A 22,153-nucleotide genomic window follows, 5' to 3' on the forward strand; every position below is an offset into this window, starting at 1 on the left:
GGAACAGGAACAGATAGCACAAACTTGGTGTGGATTAGAAGATCTGTAAATCCAATAAATACTCCAGTCTGTGCTGAGCTCCATATCGGTTCAGTTACAGGACTGTTCATACCTCTGCTGACTTGTTTAAAGCTACTTCAGGTATTTCAGCTGCTAGAACACCTTTCCTTCAGCCTGGGCATTCATTCAGGACAAACAGAGCATCATTTTCTCCTTTCTATATGCCTGTATCTGGTGAAGGCAAACATCTATGTGACCGGTCATGGTTGGCAGCAGCACAGCCATGCTCTCAGATCGAAGTAGCCAAGCACAGTTGCAGTATCTAGTCCTTCTCCCTTCATTCCAGTAAAATAAATATGATGTGACTTCATTCACACCAATTAATTTAGAGGTTTGTGGACTATAATTAGTGCAGCAGTCCATACATTCCACATTGAGTTTTTCTAGTTGTTCTAAAAAGTATAGAAGCATCATACTGGGGAGAGCCATGGCAATGCCCCACTAAGGAAATCCAGGCCACAACCTCATCTGTCTGTGACAAGAATCCCAGTTCAGGAAATGGAGAACTAGTTTTGAGGAGGGTATTTCCCTGAATTTCTCTGCTACAGTGGTGTAAGTGATGTAAGAACTTCTCTTCTTGAATTTCAGTCCTCTGGGCTCTGTGGTGGTTGGCATGCTTTGGGCCACCTTCTCAAACATGGATCCATTTTTCCTATGGAAGGATAAGGGGCCATGTGGCACATCCTCAGTTGGTCTAAATCGCACTGAGAACCTATTGCAGAAAATCTTGGCTCTGCTGAAGTCAGTGGCAAAACTCTCACTGACTTCAGTGGGGATCAGGATTTATTCCAGCAAGTGCAGTGGAAGCAGAGCTTTTACCAACTGCAGCTCTGGCTCCATTGTTTGACACTTGTTCTCAGTTTGGTTTTGTTTAAAATTTTAAAGGAGTTTGTAAAACAGTCCCCCCCAAGCCCTGGAGCCCATGGAGCTTTTGTCTCCATGTGATAAGGTAACAACATGTGCACATAGAACTGGATTTCTGTATAGAAATAAACTGCATGAAGGCAGTTACTGATTCTTTTTGTTTATATCATTACTCTGCAGTACAGCTGTTATCCATATTAAAGCATATTTTCTAACCTCCAGTATTTTTAAGAGTAAAAAATCCATCTAAATTAGTAGAATTATTGGCTGGGTTGTTTTGTGTTTGTATAATCAATTCTGTCTCCTTTTTTCTTTTTTTTGACGAGTCATATACAAATAAGAACTTTGATTTCAAATGTAGAGGGCCAACCCCTCTCCATTTCAAGTTTTTGTGCAGAAGTTATTTCAATTTGAGCGGGATGGGATGGATGAAACATAAAAAAGCCACATCATCAGCTTAAAATACAAGTCCAATAAAAATGAAGTTGGAACTTTACCAGCTGTGTACTGATGAAAGCATATGAGATTTTAAGTAAGAGAAGCTGCTCAATATGGACTCAAAACCAAACCAAAACAAAAAAAAAAAGAGCCAACAGAAAACCAAACCAAAAGGAAGAACTGGGAGAGGCCTGGTGCAGACAGCAATTCCAAATAGGGGTAGTTTGAAAAGATAAGAAAAGGGAAGTTTTAATGCAATGTACAAGTTGATCTACCTCATAATTCAGAATAATCTTTCCCTTTTTATCCTTAACCTAAAAAATGTGAAAGCCAAACCAGAACATCAAACAGAAATCATATACTGCCATAACTGATCAGGGCTGGGGTCCATAAAACCTCACCGTGGGCACAGAGCAGGACTGGCTTGCTGTTATTTTTCTTCTATACCCTTCATTTATATCCATAATACAGGGGTGGAAGGTAATAGCTGGACCCTTAGTCATAAAGGAGCAAGAATAGTCAAGGATACCCAGGAAAATTCCTTGGCAGAAGACCAGCTTCCTGCAGGAAGCCATTGCCTGCAGCTTTCCAGAGAGGTCTAACACATGCAGATACAGTGAAAATCAGCCTGGGATAGGTAAGGCCGTGGGCTGGCAGGGCCAGAGGAAGCACAAGAAGGGCTAATAAGATTCTGCAAGGTTAAAGAGTAAAGTGGTGAAAACAGCAGATGATCCCAGTAATGTAAAAGCCGAGTAAATATATACATTATCTGAAGAGAGTAAGTGGTATGGCATTAATCCTGGCCATATGGAAACAAATATAACTTGTTTTTTACCATAAAGGCCACTCTTGATTATTTAATTATTTTAAAATCCTTCTTCTATATTGTATTTATAGTATTCCTAAAGACTTCCAGGGTCTATCTCTCCAGTTGCAGATATTTAATATAAGATTGCAGGAAGCAATTTCAGTCTTATTAGCAAATAGTCCAAAGAATTTTTCCTGTGAAATGGCTGCTTAGAGTAATTTACTGGATCAGATGAAGACCTCTGATAGTGATTTGCCTCTGCTGGTGGCACTTTTTCCATTTGGGTCCCTGCTGTCAGCTGGAAACCAAGACTGCAACACAGCTCATGCCGAGGTGCCTTAAGTTTCCCTCGTCTGTCTCTGGTGTTCCTTGACTACCCGTTTCCATATGGATGCACAGCCGGGACGGCGCAGCCCGCGGACCTCGGTGGCGGGACGCTGCCCCAGCGCCCGGGGGCTCCCGAGCGCGGCGCGGGGCGTTCCTTTTCGCCTCCACACGCGTTCTGCCAACTCCCGTCCCCGCCGGCGGGCCCGTCCCGGAGCGGGGCGCGGCGCGGCGCGGGGCGGGCGCTGCCGGCCGGGGCTGCCCGGAGCGCGGCGGGGGCGGCGCGGGGGCTGCCCGGCGGGGCGGGCGGTCCCGTCCCCGCTGCCCGCGGCCCGTCCCCGCTCCCCGCGGCCCGGCTGCGCCTTGTGGCAGCGCCTCTGTCAATCAGCCTGACTTCACTCCGCACGCCCTGTGCTTCCAGTACTATACCCCCGCCGCCTCCTGGTGTCTCTGCTTCGCTGCGAGCCGGGAGCGCGGCCGCCACTGCCGCTGCGGCTGCGGCTGGGCGAATGCGCGGGCGGCGGGGCGCGGGGCAGCGCTGAGCGGCGCGGAGCAGCGCGGAGCGGGGCTGCCGCCTGGCCCGCCCCGGCTGCGGGCAGCCCGGGCGCCGGCCCCCGCGTCGGGCCGGGGCCGCCGCGATGGACCCTCCCGCGGGCATCGCCTGTGTCCTGCTCTGCTGCGCGCTCGCCCTGCCCGCCGGCGCCCAGCGGCGCCCCGGGGACAGAGGTAGGTCTCCGCCGGGACGCCTTCGGGGCGGCTCGCCCTGCCCCGCCGCCGCCGGCCGGTGCCCGCAGCCCGCCCGTCCCAAGTCGGGGCTCGTCGCTCCGCGGCTTTCGGCTCCCCTTGAACTTCTTCTGCGGCTACTTTTGCCGGGTTTCCAGTTGTTTCCTGCAAGCGGCAGGCGGGGACGGGGACCGGGGCAGCCGCGCCGCCGGTGGGGAAGGGACGCGGGAGCGCCCGGCAGTGACAGCGCTGCGCCGGTGCCCGCAGCCCCGCGCCGCCCGCCGCCTGCCCCGCGGAGCGGGCGAGCCCCGGCGGGCAGGGAGCGGTGCCTGGGGTTCCCCGTGCGGGATGAAACACATGGCAGCTCCTCTGCCTCCTCCTCCTCGTCCTGCCCGGGCTATCGCCTCCGTCCAAAACTCTCGGGGTTCCCGCCCGCCGAGACCGCTCCCGATCGCTGCCCGTGGCGTCCCCATCACCGCTCGACTCAAACCCGCCGCACCGGGGGTAGTTTGAGGGACGTGCCTTTGCCTTGCAGGCTTGCCACCTGCAAACCCAGCCTCTACCCCTGCCCCTGCGAGCAGTCCCGAAGTGAATCAACACTGGCCACCCGGGAACCCCCAAAGTCCCCGAGGCGACCCGGTCACTGACTGGGTGTGCAGGCATGCGGGGTCCCGGCTGGATGGGCAAAAGGGAGCGGGACCCCGCTGCAGGGGCAGGAGTGCGGGGTCCTGGTGGGGTGGGGAGGCTCACGCTGCCGTTTGGTATTCTGGGGAGGAAAAGGCAAGTTTGAGTGAACTCTGCACACTTCATGCAGGTGAACCAAGTGCCTGCACAGAGTGCTGTGTCCATCTGCCTTATGTAAGTGTCTGCTGTGCTAATGAATAATGGAATAAAAATCCCGCGGCATCAGGATGTGTTTAGTTCTAGTATCTCTGTCCTCTCTTGCTTTCTCCCTGTATAGATTCAATTCTGAGGAATATAGAGGAGTACAGCCTTGTCATCCCCACCAGCACTGATTCAGAGGGCAGGTTCCTATCCCACTTGGTGTCTGGACCGCCAAAAGCACGCTTCAGGAGAGCTGTGGAGGACTTGCAACATGAAGCAGCAAATGAGCAAATATTTTACAATGTCACTGTTTTTGGAAGAGAGTTTCACTTCAGGTTGCGGCCAAACTCCAGGCTCGTGGCCCCTGGAGCAACAGTTGAGTGGCAGGAGGACTCTGAGGAGACTCATATTGAACCTCTCTATGGGAATTGCCTCTATGTTGGGGATATCACTGATCTGCCAAATGCTTCAGTTGCTATCAGCAATTGCGATGGACTGGTAAGTTACTTTTGTTATTATATCAAAGATAATTATATTAATTTCCTGCAGTCTTTAAATATAAAATGTGTGGACTGTCAGAAACTCACACCTCATATGGTAACTGTGAATGCAAATTAACTAATGTTCCCTTGTGTGGGAATAGCTGCGCTGCACCAGGCACTGCTTTACAGACAGTGGCACTAGAAGTTTGAGCACATGCTCTGAGGTAGCTACTCTGGAACAGAACAGCTGAAACCAGCATTTATGTTGATTTGTGGTAAAGTGACTTGAGGGGTCTGATGCTCTAAACCAGAGGGTTAAGTGGCAAATTCTCAGCATCCTCTTCCACTTCTCACTTCCAGCCTGCAAGGGTAAATGTTAGAAAGAGTTAACCCCAAATAATGGGCTGGGCTACCCTGAAAACAAATTTGATAGGTAAAATACAGTTTTGTCCTGGAAAATTTTAATTTATTCGGAGTCTGTTTTCTTGGATATTTCACTTGGTGAGTTTCATTGCCTAATCAAGTGATTGATGAAAAGTTGCAGAAGACTTTGCGTTTTATGAGCAAAACAGCCCCCTGTGTTACATTTTTCAAAGCTGTGTGTTTTAAAACTGGCTGCAGCTTTCTGTTCTGGAGTGCATGTTCAGCACCCAGATTATCTCTGTTTGTCCCTGACAACTGTTACACTGTCATTTGAGCTGTAATTACTGCACAGCAATTTGTTTAGTGAGAAAAGGGCTATATTTTTTTTTATAATGACCAGTTTATCCAGCCTGTATTTCCTTGCTATAACCTTTAGAGTTTGTAATTTTGAGATTGCTTAAATGTAATGCATTCTGCCTCTGCATAAAGAGCCAGTAGGAGTCATTTGTATTTCTATTTATTTAGTCATAGGAAGTTGTTCGTTTGCTGTGCCAAGAAGATGACATGTATGGAGATAGTATGTTGGCTATCTGAGAATGGAAGGGAATCAAATACTTTTCCCCTTAGTCTTTCCTTTCCTGTGGTTTCTCCTAGCCATGTGCATTCCTGTTTTGAGAAGCAAGTTTTAATGTTGCAGTTGTTTGATGTGGACAGCTGGCTGAGGGTAAGAGAAGCACCAGGACTGAGCAAGAAGAGCCATTCAGACAGCAGAGTGTGAGCCTGCAGTTCTGCCTCGGGGGGGAAGCAAAAGTTCTGTGCTCTCCCTATATCTAGCACAGATCATTTTGTGAAAGGCAAATTTACTTGCTCAAAATTTACTTGCTCTTTACTTTTAGAATGGGGGCAGAGCCAAAGCTCGTCTTCCTTGTTCGTCTGTGCTGAAAGGTGGAGGAAGATTCTGTTGATGGCTACTCCTTGCCTTATGCTCTTCTCCTCAGCACAGGTGTTGACTGTAGGGGCAGGGGGGGAGCTTGTTCCTGCTTTCTTCCAGTGTTTGCCTGAGTGTGGCCTCCTTATATTTAGAAAAAAGAGTTATAAAATAGAACAGTAGTTAAAGCCAAAGTATGGATGAGACTCTAAAGGTCCAAGGCCTCATGTTGCATGTAAAAATGACAAAGAATGAGAATGGTTTATAAAATGAAGTGAAAATATAAATGAAAAGGCTTTATGAATTACTGCTCTTTTTGCATTTGTAACTTCTCAAATGCAAAGGAGTGAAGCCAGGCCTCAATTCAATGGCACTCATAAATGACTGGAATCCAGAAAGCTACCAGAGGAATTGTAGTTTTCAACCTGGATGCCCAACCCATGCACCTGCCTTTTCCAGTGTTCTTGTTTTCATTAGAAGAAGCTGGAGAGTTGGTCTGGGTTGGGAGGTGCCACATTCTAATCTGGATGATTTTTACGTGGAATTACAACTTCTGTGGTTCTGCTAATACATTTGGAAATGGATTACTGCTTCCTCCAGGGTGCATCTATACGGTAGATGTTGCAAGGCAGAGACGTATTTTTTTTTGCCCAAGTCACTGAAGCCTTCCTGCAGGAAACATTGCCTCAATACCTTTAGGCTGTAAAGATTTCCCTGAGATTGTGCAGTAAATCTGTTTTGGAACAACAAATTGAACTCCAGTCCCTTGGGTAGCATGTTCCATCTCTACCCTTTCCCTCCATTTCAGTTTCTTTCTTTCTTGCAGGGTGAGTATAAAACAGATTATCAATAGAATTACACGAACTCCAAGAAATTATACCAGTGTTTCTCCAAAAGCCACTGCTCCCTGGACAGAAATAATAAGCAAGTAACCACAGAAGTTAATACTGCATGTATGTCTCTCCCTTTACCTTTTTATTTCTTGTTTTTGCAAGGAGTATCGAAGAGTCCTGGGAGCAATGTGTTGCCAGCAAGACATACTTAGAGACCACTGAGCTGTATGCTTTTCTTGGGTTTATTGACATTTTGGAGGTGAATAAAGACATGGACAAGGCTATTCTCAACTGTTTTTCTATGCTCATTTTTTACTTCACACCTAGTTTTCTTCAGTGGGCCCAAGTATTTCCACCACCTTTTCTAGGTTATTCTGGAGATACGGATGGTGGGGCTCCCTTACAACTGAGATGTCAAGTGACAAGTGCTAGAATTTTATGTTACAAACTTGATTAATTTAATTTCTAGTATTTATTTTTGAAGTGCTTGCTTTTGAAGATGTTTTCACATCTGTCTATGCTTCTCGTGGTCTTCCACTTTGCAGCAGCCATCAGGGCTGAAACAATACTGGTGTTGAAATGTCCTGCTTTGATCTTTACATTGCAAACTTTTCTTGACTGAATCTGGTTTAAGTCAGCAAATGCATCTACCACCTTGCCAACTTCTGATGTTATTTCCTTTGAACATCCCTTTTGGTTTGCACTGTACTGCCAACTATGCCCTTTTTTCCAGTTATTGTCTGAGAAGAGTCTGGCCGATGGAATTGGTATTGCCAGATGAGAAGTTGTTGGAAGGGATTTGCATGAAAATAGTAGATCTGTGAAGGCACTTTTGAACTGTACTATAAATGATGATCTGCTGCCCTGACTGAGGAGATACTCATTAGTTTGGGTACTCATGGTTTTCTGTATCGGAAGTCAATGACAAAATGTATTGAGCTAAAAATCAAATCTGAGGTAGATGAAGAGAACTTCTGAAGTATGCAATCTAGGTGTGTTGTCAGAACTGAAGTGGGTCATTAAAAATCATGATTGAAGAATCAAAGTTGAAGCTAATCAATATATTTTTAACAGCTTTCTAAATTATGAATGTGATTTTTACCATATTAAAAAAAAAGTACTGTGAAAGCTTTCCCACTCAAGATAAAAACACTCTGGACAACTTTTTATCATCTTGGTTGTCCTGATAGCATTCAAATTAATTCTCCACTGAGTGGGCAGAACAAGCATGGTCAGCTCTCCATGGCCTGCAGGCTGTGGTGGAAGGTCTCGTGCTTTGAGTATGTTCTTGGTCCTTGGCCAGATTATTACTTGTGGATGCAGTTGGAGGATGAGGGAGCTGGCTGTCCTCTCCAAGGGTTGTGAAGGAGAAGTGGTTGCAGGCTGCAAAAAATGCTATAAACCAAGAAAAAGTTAGGATTATGCTAATGCTTTCAGATTATTGCTGGAACTATGGGAACTCCCTTTCTTCACTTCAGCAGATGAACTCTATATTCATTTTTAGAATATTGTAGAAGAACTGTTTTTGAATCTGGATTTCTGATTTTTGATAAATACTTCTGCAGTGCTTGAGGCAGATATGCCAAAAATATCTTCTTCAGGTTGACAGGAAGGCACTATTTGGTTGTGGAAATTCAGAGGTATAAACTCCCTCCCAGTCTCCTCATGACATTTGTAGTTTGTGAGCTAGAATGTGTACTTAGACAGGAGAAACCCAGTATCAACACCACATCTGAAGTGGATAATGAGCACATGATTAACTTAGGCTGCAGTGCAGAGTCAGATGTACTGACAGGACTGAGAAGACTGAGAATCACAACTTCATAATGAACAATCAATGTGATCTGATTGTACTCACTGAAGCAAAGGAGGGAACATCAGTTTCAGTAACATATCATGATGTCCTAGTTTGGCTCCATTAGTATAATCCTCTTCCTTTTTAAAAGTTAGAAGATCAGCTGTTCAAAAATTTCACAGTATTGTCATTAAAATGGAAAGTTATTAGACAAACATATATAGAAACAGCTTTTGAAGACATCTATGGTTGTTTGTTTTCTTAATGAGCTGTAAGCATTCCATGGCTGGGGGTACCAAGACACAGACACCTTACAAGTGCAGTGGACTTGTTTCTTCTTGTGATGAACCCGGCAGGGTTTTCTCTACAACATTTCAGTCTTTCCTGTGCTCTGTGCTAACCCTCCCAAACTGTTTGTGAGCCGCCTGCTGGCTGGCTGGCTGCTTGCCCAGACGCTATTTCTTCTAGAAATGCTTGGGACACCAGCAGTGCTTTTTCAACTCATGCCCAATGCTACAGTATCTGTAGCCCTGGGCTGACCTGGGTGGGCTTGTGGTGATCTGTTTCCCTTTCCTAACCAGTCATGGATCCTCAGGAACTGGCTGGTGCTTTGGCTGCTGTCAATAGAAGTGCACATCTGTCAGTTGTCCCAAGACTTTGTTATGTATTATTTATGAGTATTTTCTTTCCTGTTTTAAATCAGAGAACAAAACCTTTTCCCTCAGTTTTTATTTTACAGGGTTGTATGCTATAATCTAATTTCTAAGTTGTAAATGTAGACACTCAGGTTCAGATCCAGACAATGGTGTTTCCTAAGAGCAATTCCAGATACCCATGTGAAATGCCCACCTTTCTCCCCTCCTCCTGCCACCTTCCCTGCATTCCTGAAGACATTTAGACACCTTGTGAAGCCTAGCCTTGTTTAATATAGTTCTTCTTCCCTTTAAGCATGAGCTTGAACTCTTTAAAGTTACTGAAATTTTAAGGTTATTTTCTTATATACTGTCCTGACAGAGGTGCTTTCTTGGAACTGCCCACAGAGTTGAAGGTGAATCTAACTCACCTTAGATGGAACATGTAATTTACCTGGATAAGAGGGTGAAGGAGCTGCTCACAATGAATATACCAGGAGAAGGCAGACATGCTTATATAACCGTGTTATTTTTCCTTTTAGATATCCATCTCCTGCTTTCATATGGATTTACAATTTAGTTGTGGTTCTTTTTGATCTGGTTTTTGGATTACACTGGTTTGTGATGTAGCAAAAAAGCAGAGCTCAAGGTAGCACAATATTATCTTCAAAGTCTGGTCAGGTCTAGTGCCTGACAGTTAAAACAGATGCCTGCTACAAATAATTCCAGTAATTCCTTTTCTGTATGCTAAATTCTTAGCATTTACATTATGGTGGGGTTGCATACATTTTAAGGAGATCAAAATTGGGCATATATAATCTTTTCATTTGGGAGCATTTTCTCATTAAATTAAACCAGAATCAAACCAAAGTCGCCATCTGTGGTTTTTTTTCTTTTCTTTCCCCATTTTTTTATGTAATGGCAAAACTCACTGTGCGCTTTTTGCTTTTTTGAAAAGTAGAACTGTAATACAGTGGCAGAAGAAGTGAAAATAATTTCTGTGACACAGTATAGAACAAAATGTAAAAGGCATTCTCATTAAGGAAGCAGCAGCCCTTCCTCTGCAGATGATCAGTGGGATCACCATTAATCCTTTTTCAAGGGCATTTTGAATTCAGCTGGAGTTTCCACATGGGTAAGCCAAGCATGTATGTGAATTCTAGCACAATCAGCGCCTGACTGCACATCCCCATCTACACATATAATTTAAAAGACCTGTGTTGCCTGGCAAAGCAATGGAGCTGTTTTGATGCCTAACCCTCCAGCATGTCCATGTTTTCACAGGACAGAGACTTTGCTTTGAAACCCATTCTCTGGGTTTCTGCTGTTGATTTTCCTGGCCAGCAAGAGCCTCGTTGGACAGTCCCTTCTGCTGTGTAAATTGCACAGGCTTTCCCTTTTAAAAGTTATGGTGTGAAACACAAAGAGTGTAAACATTATGATTCAGCCTCTGACTGGAGTAAATTATCCTCTGCTGTCCTTAAAAGAGACTCTGTCATCAGTAAATACTATTTTTTTTTTCTTTGCATCTTCTGTGCATGGATCATCTCACCTACATTTTATCTGAGAGCAGAGCAAGTAATTTCCTACATTATACAGGTGGACACCATCTGGACAGAGTATCCTCAGGCAGTCAAAACTGGCATCTTTGTGGTATGTTGTAGGCCTTTGGATAAAATATAAGTATTTCTTTATGTCCTATTTGACCTTGTGTTGCATGTCCTCATTGTAGTAGTGTCTCAGCTGTACTATACTCTTTGACCACACAAGAACTAATTTTCCAACCAGAATATTAAACTCTGTACATCCAAGGAAAGGTGCCTAGTGGCTCCTTCTGCTCTCCATCTTGAAAGACCCAAATATAGGAACTAATTTTGATAAGGTCATAATTAATTTCTGGGGTAAGCAGAACGTCTATTTTGAGAAGTCTGTCCCTCCTCAGCTTCCAAAGGTGTGTCCCTCAAAAAGTGCTGTTAGCTCACTTACCTGCCAGCTCGCTGCTTCCTTGTGGTGTGGCGAGGCTGCTCCCTGAGAATTCAAGACTCCTGCAAATGGCAAGGCATTACCACATTTCAAGTTAGTTACATGTTTACTTTTTGCTACAGAAGGTTAAAAAATACATTTTTTGGATCAACCAGAATCCCAGCTGTTGCATGGAGCAGGACCTTTTCTCCAGAGATCATGCTACTGTTTTATTCGACCTACTTCTAAGTACTTTTTATTTATGGTGACTGTTGCTTTGTAAGCAGGTCATGCCATTACTTAATGGCACACTAGGACATTTCTCATACTGGGTCTGATTAAAACAGAACCAGGGAGCAGGTCTTGAGTGTCTTGTAGGGGGTTGCACAACCTTGCCCTGATGTACACACCCTCCTTTTTGGATCACTGTGTCCCTTTATTGCTTTCTTTCTTCCAAAGTTTCAGTAAGTTCTCTAACACATCACATCTGGTTCCTTTAGCCCCTTTATCTGAGTGTGTTTTAAATTCATCTTTGTTTGCAGAGTCTTGACACAGCAGGTTCCCAGTTTTAATAGTCTGCAAATGAAAGGCCCACATTTCACACGCTATTTTCAGCACTGTTCTATTAAACTGTAACATTGAAAAGAAGAGTGTCCTCTTCAAGTGCAGAAGAGCACATTGCTTCCCCCTATCTAAATCACAGCTTCTGTTATAGATCTTCTGAGTTATTCCCAGGTCTCAAAATGTCTGGTACTTTCTTCAGATCCGGAGTTCTTGGAGTTGTAGGTGTGAATCTCAGCATTGATGTTTTTGCTTTTTCTTCTAAGTAACTGTTTTCTGTTTAAAGGAAGTGTTTTAAAGTAAGAATTTCCCTCAAGGAAAAGACAGAGATGCCAGTTCTCTTTGTTGAAGTCTCAAAAATCATCATGCCAGTGAAAAGTGTCCCAAGTATGTTGTTTTGAAGGTGTCATATTACAGTACAGATGAGTTTCTCTTTACACCTTGTGTGTTTTGTCTTGTGTGTACTTCTGAGAGGCTTTGAGCACTGGTGTGGGTTCCGTGGGCTGGCTGCCCTCCAAGAGGGGGAGGTTCATTTACTGAACATGGTAACTTCAGTATCATTTTATCCTCTCTAATCCCACAGAGAGAACCTGCCCTCACCACTGATTTATATCCTTGCTTCCCCCCCCCCCGCCCAGGACTGTATCTGTTTGTTTTCCAATCTTTGCCTTGCTGGCATGGAAGTCCCATTTGTACAACTTGCTGTTACTTTTTGGTCCAGCATCCTAACTGTGTCCAAATTTTTCAGTGTTATCTTCATGTTTATATTTTTTTCTTCCTTTTAAATTGGTTTATGTAAAATTTAATACTTTACCCTGTTATTGCTGCAGTTGTGACCTGTATCTTCAAAACAAAGACATAATTAATTCTTCACTTATGCATCTCTCTGTGGAGAATTCAGAGGCTGGAATTGCCCAGCGTCCCTGGTACTGTCTGACTCTTCCACCTGCAAAGTACAATGTTACCACTTTTCTTTTGATGTGGTGAGCTATAAATACAGCTGCTTTAACTTCTTTCCTACTGTCATTCCCTTTAACTTTTCCTGTAGTTGCCACCTCTGTGTCTGAATTTCATTATATGGCCAGACTGCATTTTCCCAGCATTTAACCTCTAGCCTGGTGGACCTCAGGGGACAAATTACAATCTATTTTCCACTGAAATTAAGTGTGAAGCCTACTAATCCTGTAATGAGAAAGTCAGTGGACATCGTTGGTATCTGTGGATAAGAAGAGCTCCTTCTCCCTGTAACCAGATACAGCTAATTCATGGATTGAAGTTACTTCTCTTCACCAAGTGTGCTGACTATAGCTTGCTGTTATTGCCCTCTAATGAAGGTGAATGATTTCTAGAGATTTTTGACGCAAGCAAACTGGAAGAAAATACCTGGCATATGGTGGCCATTTAAACTGTTTTTTGAAAAACATAAAATCAAATTATCTACCTGAGGTTTAGGGTAGCACAGAGCCACACCTTGATGTAGGCCCTGAGTCTTTAAGCCTTTATTAATGTGTTTTCTGATTTACTATCACTGTAAGAATAATGAAGTGGACGTGTGGAGAAGAACCTGCATGGCTAATGAGTAGGCTGGCTAATTAGCAGGCTGGCCAGCAGCTCTTTTCTTTTACCCCATCACTTACAATACTGACAAGAAGCAGTCCATGAAAGGGCAGGGGGGATTGAATTTTGTGAATGATACAGCAAATTTCTACAGGAGCCCTGATTGCAGCTCTCTCAGCCTGCTGCTGTACCTGCTTCCCAAGGTTGCAGGCAGTTCCTCTTTCACACCTGCCTGCTCCCTCTGTGCCCTGGGGGCTGCTGGGCTGCAGCAGCAGCTTCCAGCATGTCCGGTGGAGCTCTGGGCATGGATCAGCCCCCTCAGGCAAACCCATCCAAAGGCACCCTAACATCATGCACCCAGGATGGGCACTGCAGACTCAGGGCTACTATTGCACAATTTGGTCTATGGGAGGGATTTCTCTTTCAAGATTTCTCTTTCTGAACATGTGCTTTTTTGGCATGATTTAATGAGTATTGTAGAGTATAGAATAGAGAAAGTCAAAATAATATGTTGAGCCCAACAGGAAAGGAACGCTTTCTGTCTTGGGAGTAAAACTATTTCAAGAGCTAAACACAGTAATAAACCATTTACATTTTAATTCAAATACAGTAAAATGATACCATTTAGAAAGGAAGAGGGGAAAGCACAGATTTTACTCCAAGCACTTGCTAAATTTTTGGGTTAGATATTAGGAAAAACTTCTTCACCAAAAGGGCTGTCAGGCCTTGGAACAGGCTGCTCAGGGAAGTACAGATGTGGCACCCGGGGATGTGGTTTAGTGGTGGGCTTGACAGTGCTGTGTTAACAGTTGGACTTAAAGATCTTCCAAATCTTTTCCAACCTAAATGATTCTGTAGTTCTGCGATTCTAATTTCTCTGCTCTGTCCCCCATATGCAGAAGGCAGAACTAACATCCAGTACCTGCCCTAAGCAGCTGCATCTTGCATTTCTCCCATGGTGAAGTGTGTGACTCCCAAGGCTGGTATCAGGGCTGGTGCCCATGGCCATTACATCACCTGTAGGGCAAACCTGTTCCCAGGACAGAGCGCATGATTTGGAAAAAGAGCCTGCAGAAAATGCAGAGATTAACCAAGGGTAGGTGGCAGCACAGGCTGTGGTTACTGTTTTAATAGTTGGTTTATTTGTTTTAAATCATGGCTTTTGGGTAAATCATGTTCATCCAACTCATATGCAGAAGAATATACTTCTTCATTCTTCAGAGTTAAAATTGTGAGGCTTTTCTCTTTCTCTAAGCAGAGGAGCTGTGGAAGGAATGTGAGAGTTGTTGTTTGGAAAGCATTCTGCAAACCAGAATGTATTTAAGAAACAGTCTTTGAGAAATAAATCACTACCTGATGATGAAGACAGCTGAACTGGGCCAAGAGTCTTTCACGTGCCAACACTCTCTCTCTCACGTGACAGGAGTTATATTGGAAGCTGACAGGCTTTGAAGCTTGTAAGGGCGAAAATGTCTAAAAATGTTTGTAAACCTAAAGCAATAGCTGGATAAAATGGTGCCTTTCAGACTTCAAAACACTCTCCCTAGAACACCATGAACCTACATAAGGTCACAATCTTTTACCTATTGGGAACAACAACAAAAAAGCAACCCCAAAACCCAGAAGCAGAAACTTTATGCCACTTCTGTTCAATACCACTAAGGACTTCAGGGATAAAGAAATTTTAGAGATGAATTTGGATTGATTTCAGATTTATAACTAAGCTTGAAATCAGAGTTTTCTAATAGTTTTAGGTTTCATTGTAAAAATGGCAAATCCACCATTCATCAGTAAACCAAAATATTTAATTCCCAAATAAATGCTAAGAGGTATCTGTCAATATTAAATTTGTTTGCAAAGTTACAGCACATTAAGCCTGACATAAGCAGCAAGTGTAAAAATGGGATTAATCAAAGGATGATTTAGTACTCTGAAAGAAGAATATGAAACTCTGGATAAGTAATAGACAAGCAAAGAAAGACAAGACAAATTACAAGATGTTTTGTATTAATTTAAATTCCTCAGTAGGAGAATGTAATGAATTTCTGTGAAAATAAAGTGCTTAGTTCACTGCAGTCAAATTAAGGCCAACAATAATTGCACGCATCTTATAAAATAGAATAGAAATGCTGGACCTATGAAAATACAGTATAATCTTGCATTTATCTAAACAGAAAATCACACAGGAAAAAAACCATATCTGTCAATGTTTGTGTCATGATCCAGCATCATTTTTCATAAGGGTCAGGGAGGTCCCATGGCAAGTAGCTGATTTTTGGTTCTGTTCCAAAGCTGCTGAAGTGAATGTGTTGGTTTCACTGTGTCCATTTGGCTTTGTGTGGACAGGTTGATTAGCAGAGTATTTGGGACCAAAACCAGGCCATGGAGTATTCCACATCATAACCTTGTCTTTCACCTTGTTCTCCGTCCCCTGGTGCAGTGGTGGTGGGGAGGGAGGTGAGGACGAGAGGCTCAAGTGCAGCTTTTCCCATGGCTGTTTATATCCCGTGTGCTGGATGGAACAGGACAGAACTGTGTGCCTCCAAACCTGAAATAGCTCTGCTAAACCTTCTTCCCCTTCTGCCTCACACCACATCCCCACCACAGAAGAGGTGATGCATTAAGTAAGGAGGAAGGATCAGGAGAAACCCTCCAGTCCGTGCCAGGAGGATGAGGCAATTCCAGCTGCCTTGAATTTGCAGGCTCATTCTGACAGCTTTTCTGTCTCCATCTTCCTATGAAGATGAGGCCAGAAAGGAGATAGATTTTCCTGCTTTCTGAGACTGCCCTTCTTTGCTTCTGCACTGCTGGAGGCGTGGTGGTGGGACGAGCTTTCTCTGCCTAAGATGTTAGCTTTGACCTCAATAAAACTAGCATCACTTGCAAAAAAGCCCCACCCAAATGCCAAATACAACCCCCCCAATAAAAACACCCAACTCATGAGAGAGAACAACATGAGAAAAACTCTAATTGCACATCTGTTCAACAGACTTTTGTGATAACTCAGCAACAGCTAATTGAAACTCCTGGATCTTAAATATGCTTTCAGCCAAACTGAAATTTACTTTCCCTGATGCTATCTCGTTTCAACTCCCCATTGCACTCTGAGGTTCTGGTGGTCAGGATTCCAACAATCTGTCACTAGATGGGAAAATCAGAAGTTGGGTCCATTCAACTATAATGAGCCAAACCTCTGTTAATCTGCATCATTGTGTCTCCATGGGTTTCTGGGGGTTTTGTCACTTTGCATTAGCTGAGGACCTGGCCTTATGTAATTAGATGTTTTCACACTCTTGTGGTGATATGCCCTCCTCCGACAGTCTGGATTACAGGCTTCCATGGTTTGAAAAGAGATACACTCCTTCTTGGGAGGCAGCAGGACACACAAGATCTGTGAATGTGTATATGCTTTCATGAGATTTCACTAGGTAACATATTCAGGATTTGTTTACATACTTGGAAATGGCAAAGTGCATTGGAAAGGGAGACCAGGAATCCCAGGATCTTTGAAGGGTCCTTGGTCTTGAATGGGCAGATGGGTTAAATACACAGCTCTGGGCACTGCTTCTTGTCACATAAAGCATAGCTCACCGAGGGCCTCGTGGCTCCCTGCCTCTGGATTGCCATTCTGTCGTAATTTTTGTGACATTTTCATATTATTATGCAAGCCTGTAGAAATCATGAAAGACTAGGAAAACTGTTGAATAAATGTGATGTTAGTAATGTGAAATTCATCTGTGATGGATATACTGAGGTCTTTGAAGGATTTAGCTGCTTCTGGCAATTTTGTGTTCCTTTTGGGTGATTCAAAGAGGTGTTTGCTTTGACTTGTGGGTTTAAGAAATATTTGTGCCTAGGTAATGTTTTTATAGTGCACTTCCAGAATGAACTCCATGCAGTCTTTAACCCAAGGTATAATTTTGGAGTATTGAATCACTGCTTGCAAGTTCTACAGTAGATTCTATCCATCCCACTGTGGGACAGAGTAGGGTTTTTTTCTCTTTTTATTTTATATTTGTTTATATTAAGACTGCTTTTCACTGACGTCAGAGACCTATCAGGTCAAATCTAATCCTCTATATCTCATGGTGTGCTGGCTAGATTAGCCCTAATACGTGTGTTTTCTAGTCAGTGTGGAGGCAGCTTTCACCTTGTAATGATGTCCTTCCTGAAGCTGGTTCTAGGGGATGGTTGAGCCTGTAGGTTCTCACTCCTCACCTTCACAGAGCCAGGGACCTTGTCAGCATCCCTCCTTTGCCGAGGAATGTGGAGCAAAAGGCCATGTTTGAAATTGCTGCCAAGAGGTAGTGAATTCTCTCCACCACAGTGAAGGCGTTTGAATTCCAAAGCTGCACAGATTATTTGGAAGTCTACCTCCCTCCCCACTGGCTGCTGCTGGGCTGCTGGGCAGTTCTGCTCTCCTTTTCACGATCTGGAAAGACTTTCTTCACTGGGGAAAAATGCACTGTGGTTCCTGTGGAGAAGTGTAGTGCTCAGAGCAGCAAGCTGACTATCTGTGTGGGATTTGGGGGAGAGGAAGGGATGTGTCAGAAAAAAAGCCCAAAAGAAAGAGCAGTTGGAGACATCTGAGCAGCGTCAGCAGGGCAAGATGCTGAGCACTGGTGCTGGAGTGCTGAGGTGGTGAGAATAGCTTGTGAATAACCCATACAGCAGGAAGGAGCAGAAAACACTGTATTTCCTGGCAATTCACAATAGAATCCTTGCTCGGTGAATATTCTCCTTTAATGAGTAGCTCTAGAAGGGAGAATGAAGCAAGAAGTGATGTCCCCATTTATCCTCAGTGCAGGTTTGCAGGGCAGGGCTGGAATCTGACTCCATGGGAGAGCAAGAGGACGTTCCACCTCCCAGCCCAGTGCACATGTCAGTACAAGGTGAGTCAGGGCTGCCCAGAGGCACTGGGCAGATGGGAGCAGGGGGCTGGAGACGCGTGCACACATCACCAACATGTCCTGGTGTGCTGCAGGACAGTCCCCTCCAGAGCTGCTGTGATTGATTGCCTGGGAAGGGTCATGGCTCCAGCCCAGAAGGGACTGAAGCACTTCTCACACTCGCCCTGAATTTTCTTCTTTCTCTATTAACATTCTGCCAAAGTTGTTTTCAAAGAAAGTTGTCCCCCAGCCTATTGTGCTGCCAGGTTGGAGTAGTGTGAAATGAAAAAAAAACATTGAAACCAACAGCACAAGTTTGGTTTTTTGTTTGGGCTTCTGAGAATTTAAAAAATGGATTCTGTGGCTCTGCTACTGAGTCAGCACTGGTTGGATGTGATTTCTGAACGTGATTTCTGTGGTCAAACTTCACACAGAACTTAGATGTTTAATGTGCCAGTCAATTAAAACATGCTGCTGTGCGAGAAATGATGTGGTGGCTTTGTGCGGCTTGCTTGGTATTGCCAAAATGGGTCAAAAGCCTCTCCATCAGGAGAAGGTTTAATCTCCCTGTTTACATAGTGTCATTTTGCTTGCTTTGTGGTTCATTGCTTTCTGCAGTGACTGGGGTATAGTCTAAGAGCAGGAAGCCTCCTCTCTCCTCTGTGTGACAAAAATAGCTGGTGCTCTCTCCTGCTGATTTGATTAAAGTGGTTATGGAAGTTCAGCTGTGCTGCACTAGAACTGACTGCTCTGCTGAACAGAGCTCTCCTCAGCTGGGCCCTGGCTGTCCTGATCCCACCTGGTCAGGTGTGGGTGTCTCTGGCCTACCAGCCTTAGCTGGTGAACCACATTGGTGAAGTTTTCTGCAGAGCAGCCCAACAGACCCAGTGTTGGCACAACTGTGGGGGTGCCAGAGAAAGAGCAAGTGTTTGGGGCAGGACCTTTCGAACAGTTCTGTTGCCAGGTCTGTCCTCCCACGGTGAACCCTCATGTTCTGGCGCAGCACAGGAGCCCCAGGAAAAGCTTCAGGAAGGCGTCACCCTCTGCCGTGGGAAGGTTTCTCACAGCGAAGCTCTGCATACATTTAGATGCCTTCTGACACTTTAATCCGACTGGCAAAAAAAGAGCTGTCCAGCTGTTTTTATAAGATGTTCAATAATGAGATTTACTTTAAAACGGGTAAAAACCTTAGGAAGTTTTTAAGATTGTACTCTAAAGTGTAAGATTGGTATATCTGTTCTTTTCCTAGGGGTATTTTATTTGATTCTGGTATTAAACCAGGAGTTGGTCCAAAGCCCGTTAACATAAATGAAAAGAGTTTTATTGACTTTGATGGGATTTGGATCATGCTGCACTAATTAAATAGCAAAGTATCCATTAGTAGTGAAGAAAACAGAAGAGAGGAGAGCCAAATACTGTTGTGATGAACCCTGTGAAGTTGAGTGAACTGCAGCCAAAGTCTCAGCATCTTTACAGATGAGCTTTTCCATATTTCTCTGCCTCAGACCTTCTGACACAGATACATTGTGGATTTTTAAGAGAGCTGAATTTATAAAGATCCTTACATTTATCCTGCCTATTTACAAGTTTTCATGGACTTTATTCAATAAATATTACTTTATTCAAGGTAATAATAAGAAAAAAATGGGAAGTGAGGTGTGATGGAAGAAAAAATTATGCTTGAAGCAACATTGAAATCAGGAACTAATAATTTGTACTTACTTTGCCTGAATATTCTTGTAAGACTCTTAAGGAACAAAGATTTTCTAGATTCCAAGAACAGAAAAACAGCTTTTCACTGTTACTGATGTTGTAAGTAGAAGGTAAAGGAAATGTTAATATCTTATGTGTCTAGAAGATCTGCATAAAAAGTGGGTTGCATTTTAAAAAATAAAATTTAAAAAAGCTGTTCTGGAACTGGCCAAAACCCAGTCATGTACAGACAGCTTAAAAATACAGTAATAAATGAATTTATATGGGCTGCTGGATGGATGTTAGAAGGATCTGGCATTTAAAACTCTGAAATGCTGGTCCTCCTTCCTCTTGCTGGGACCCACTTTGCCTGGGTGGCAGCAGTGGCCCTTGAATTCAGTAGCCTGCAGCCCTGCTGAGACAGGAGGTCAGCACTCACACAAAGCATTTACGGGAATTTCCCTACGACAGTGGGATGGTTGGAAAACACCCCTCATTTTAAACAAGCTGGATGTGTTGGGATTCAACTGTAACCATGTAAGCTGAGGTTTTGAGGACATGAGGAGCCCATCTGTGTTTGGCTGTCAGTTCTTCCTAGGCGTCTTTGACAACACAGCCCTAAATGAGATGTTTTCTAAAAACAACTTGCTGACATTGTTTGCCTGCTGCTGCATTTACTGAAGGACAGTGCTCTCAAGCCAGTTCACAAGGTTTTTTCAATTTCAGATCTTGTCATCAGGTTTCCTAGCACCCTCTCTCTCAAACTTAGCAAAAATGAGGTTTTCCCACCTTCACTGCTCAGGTATTTATGAAGAAATGAAGTCTGCAATTTGATTCAGATTTTTGCTAAAGTTATCAAGCAAAAATGTTGATCGTGCCATGATGACACCATGACCCTTTCTTCTGTGTTTATAAGCATATCTTGAACTTCTACTTGCAGAAACCATGAGGTCTTGTCAGCTGCAGCTGCAGACTGGAGAATAATTTGAGTTTAATTGTAGATTAGTAGATTTGTCACTTCTGTGATGACCCAAACTCCCAAACAAATAAATGTTCTAGTAGACTGAAATTTTCTAGAATACTCAAAATAGGAAAAGATGAAAGAATCAGTCTTAGGCCCAGCAGTTCAAATGTTCTTCTGTGCTTCCAAAAATAGTGTCAGAAATAGAACCCCATGTCCCCTTTTTATAAATCTTCTCTTTCAAATCCAGTGGATAACTAATAGAAAGTTTTCAGAAGAAAAAATAAGGACTTTATGTTTTATGTAAGAAAGATTAAGTGGAGAGGGTTTTTTTTCCCTTGAGTAGATGGGTGTGTAGGAATTGTGTTTTAGAATCAGGCTTTTCATGAGGCCTGCAGAATAAAACTGTTGTTTGGGGAATTCAAAATTGTTCTTGTGCTTGTTGGGAGGGCAGGGAATGAAGCAGAAGAGATTGGCATTGAAAAATGCCACTGCACAACAATACCCCAGAAGGGCAGGTGTCACCTTGCAACGGGAACAGGTTATAAAACAGGGCTTAGGAAGCATCTGAGAGATGCCAGACTGCGCAAGGATGCAATTCTGCTCTTTTCTGATCAGTTCTACTCCTATATTAGTTGTATTGGCCAATGTGTATACACAGTTAAGTAAGGTTATAGAAGAGTTAAAGGTTGAACCCTTCAAAGAACATAACCATTCATTAAAGTGATTTCATTAATTATAAAAAGAAAATTAGATGGAGACTCCAGTACATGGGGATATAGAGATGGATTTGCTGTATATGAGCTTCAAAAGTCTTTCAATATAAAATTACTTTTTGCTCTGAGACAAGGGAAATAATCCAAAATATAATGCAAATGCTTTCATTATTTTTCTAAACAAAAATATTTCTGTCTGAGAACAAAAGACAAACTAATTTTTCCCCATCCTAAGTCTAATTTGGCAACCAGCTAATTTGTTGGTCCAAGGTTGTTTTTTTTTTAAAATTCTTAATGTAAAATGTTGCCTTATGTTCCAGGCAATACTGCATGTGTTTCCATAGCAACCTCTTCTCATGTCTTGAACTTGTCAGCATCAACATATGACATTTTAAACTATAAAGCATTTGCATGTACTGCTGCCTCTTTGGACATGAGTGAGATTTGCCAAAACTGGGTTCTTGCAGGCAGTTGAAGAGAGGGAAAGGTAATGGAGTCAGATGTTCTTTGTACCTCCTACTTGTTTACAAAGAATAAGGAAATTCTTTGAGTTCTCACTGAATTCAGGCAACGGGACACAGATTCCTGCTCCCAGCTCCAAGTTCAACAACTAACTCAAAGTCTAGTTTTTCCCCTAGGACTGTTTGTCAGTGAGTTCTGTGTCTGATTCTCTGCACTGTGTGTTTTTGGGCTGTCTGGCTTTGCTCAGGTGCACCTGCTTCTCTGTACTGTGTTCAGCA

At 43.5% G+C, this 22,153-nt stretch overlaps 1 protein-coding gene across 1 annotated transcript in view; it reads left to right on the forward strand.

Annotated features, from left to right (window-relative positions):
- Positions 1-3,100: 3,100 nt before the first annotated feature.
- The window catches only part of ADAMTS2 (ADAM metallopeptidase with thrombospondin type 1 motif 2), a 177,639-nt gene continuing 158,586 nt past the window's right edge, over positions 3,101-22,153 (forward strand). Inside the window, exons 1-2 of the mRNA XM_048319915.1 lie at positions 3,101-3,220; positions 4,179-4,540. Of these exons, the coding sequence (XP_048175872.1) occupies positions 3,133-3,220; positions 4,179-4,540 (450 nt within the window). The 5' untranslated portion in view covers positions 3,101-3,132. The remainder of the gene's footprint in view (positions 3,221-4,178; positions 4,541-22,153) is intronic.

The sequence above is a fragment of the Corvus hawaiiensis genome, chromosome 15 (genome assembly GCF_020740725.1).
Source record: "Corvus hawaiiensis isolate bCorHaw1 chromosome 15, bCorHaw1.pri.cur, whole genome shotgun sequence".
Classification (NCBI taxonomy): Eukaryota; Metazoa; Chordata; class Aves; order Passeriformes; family Corvidae; genus Corvus; species Corvus hawaiiensis.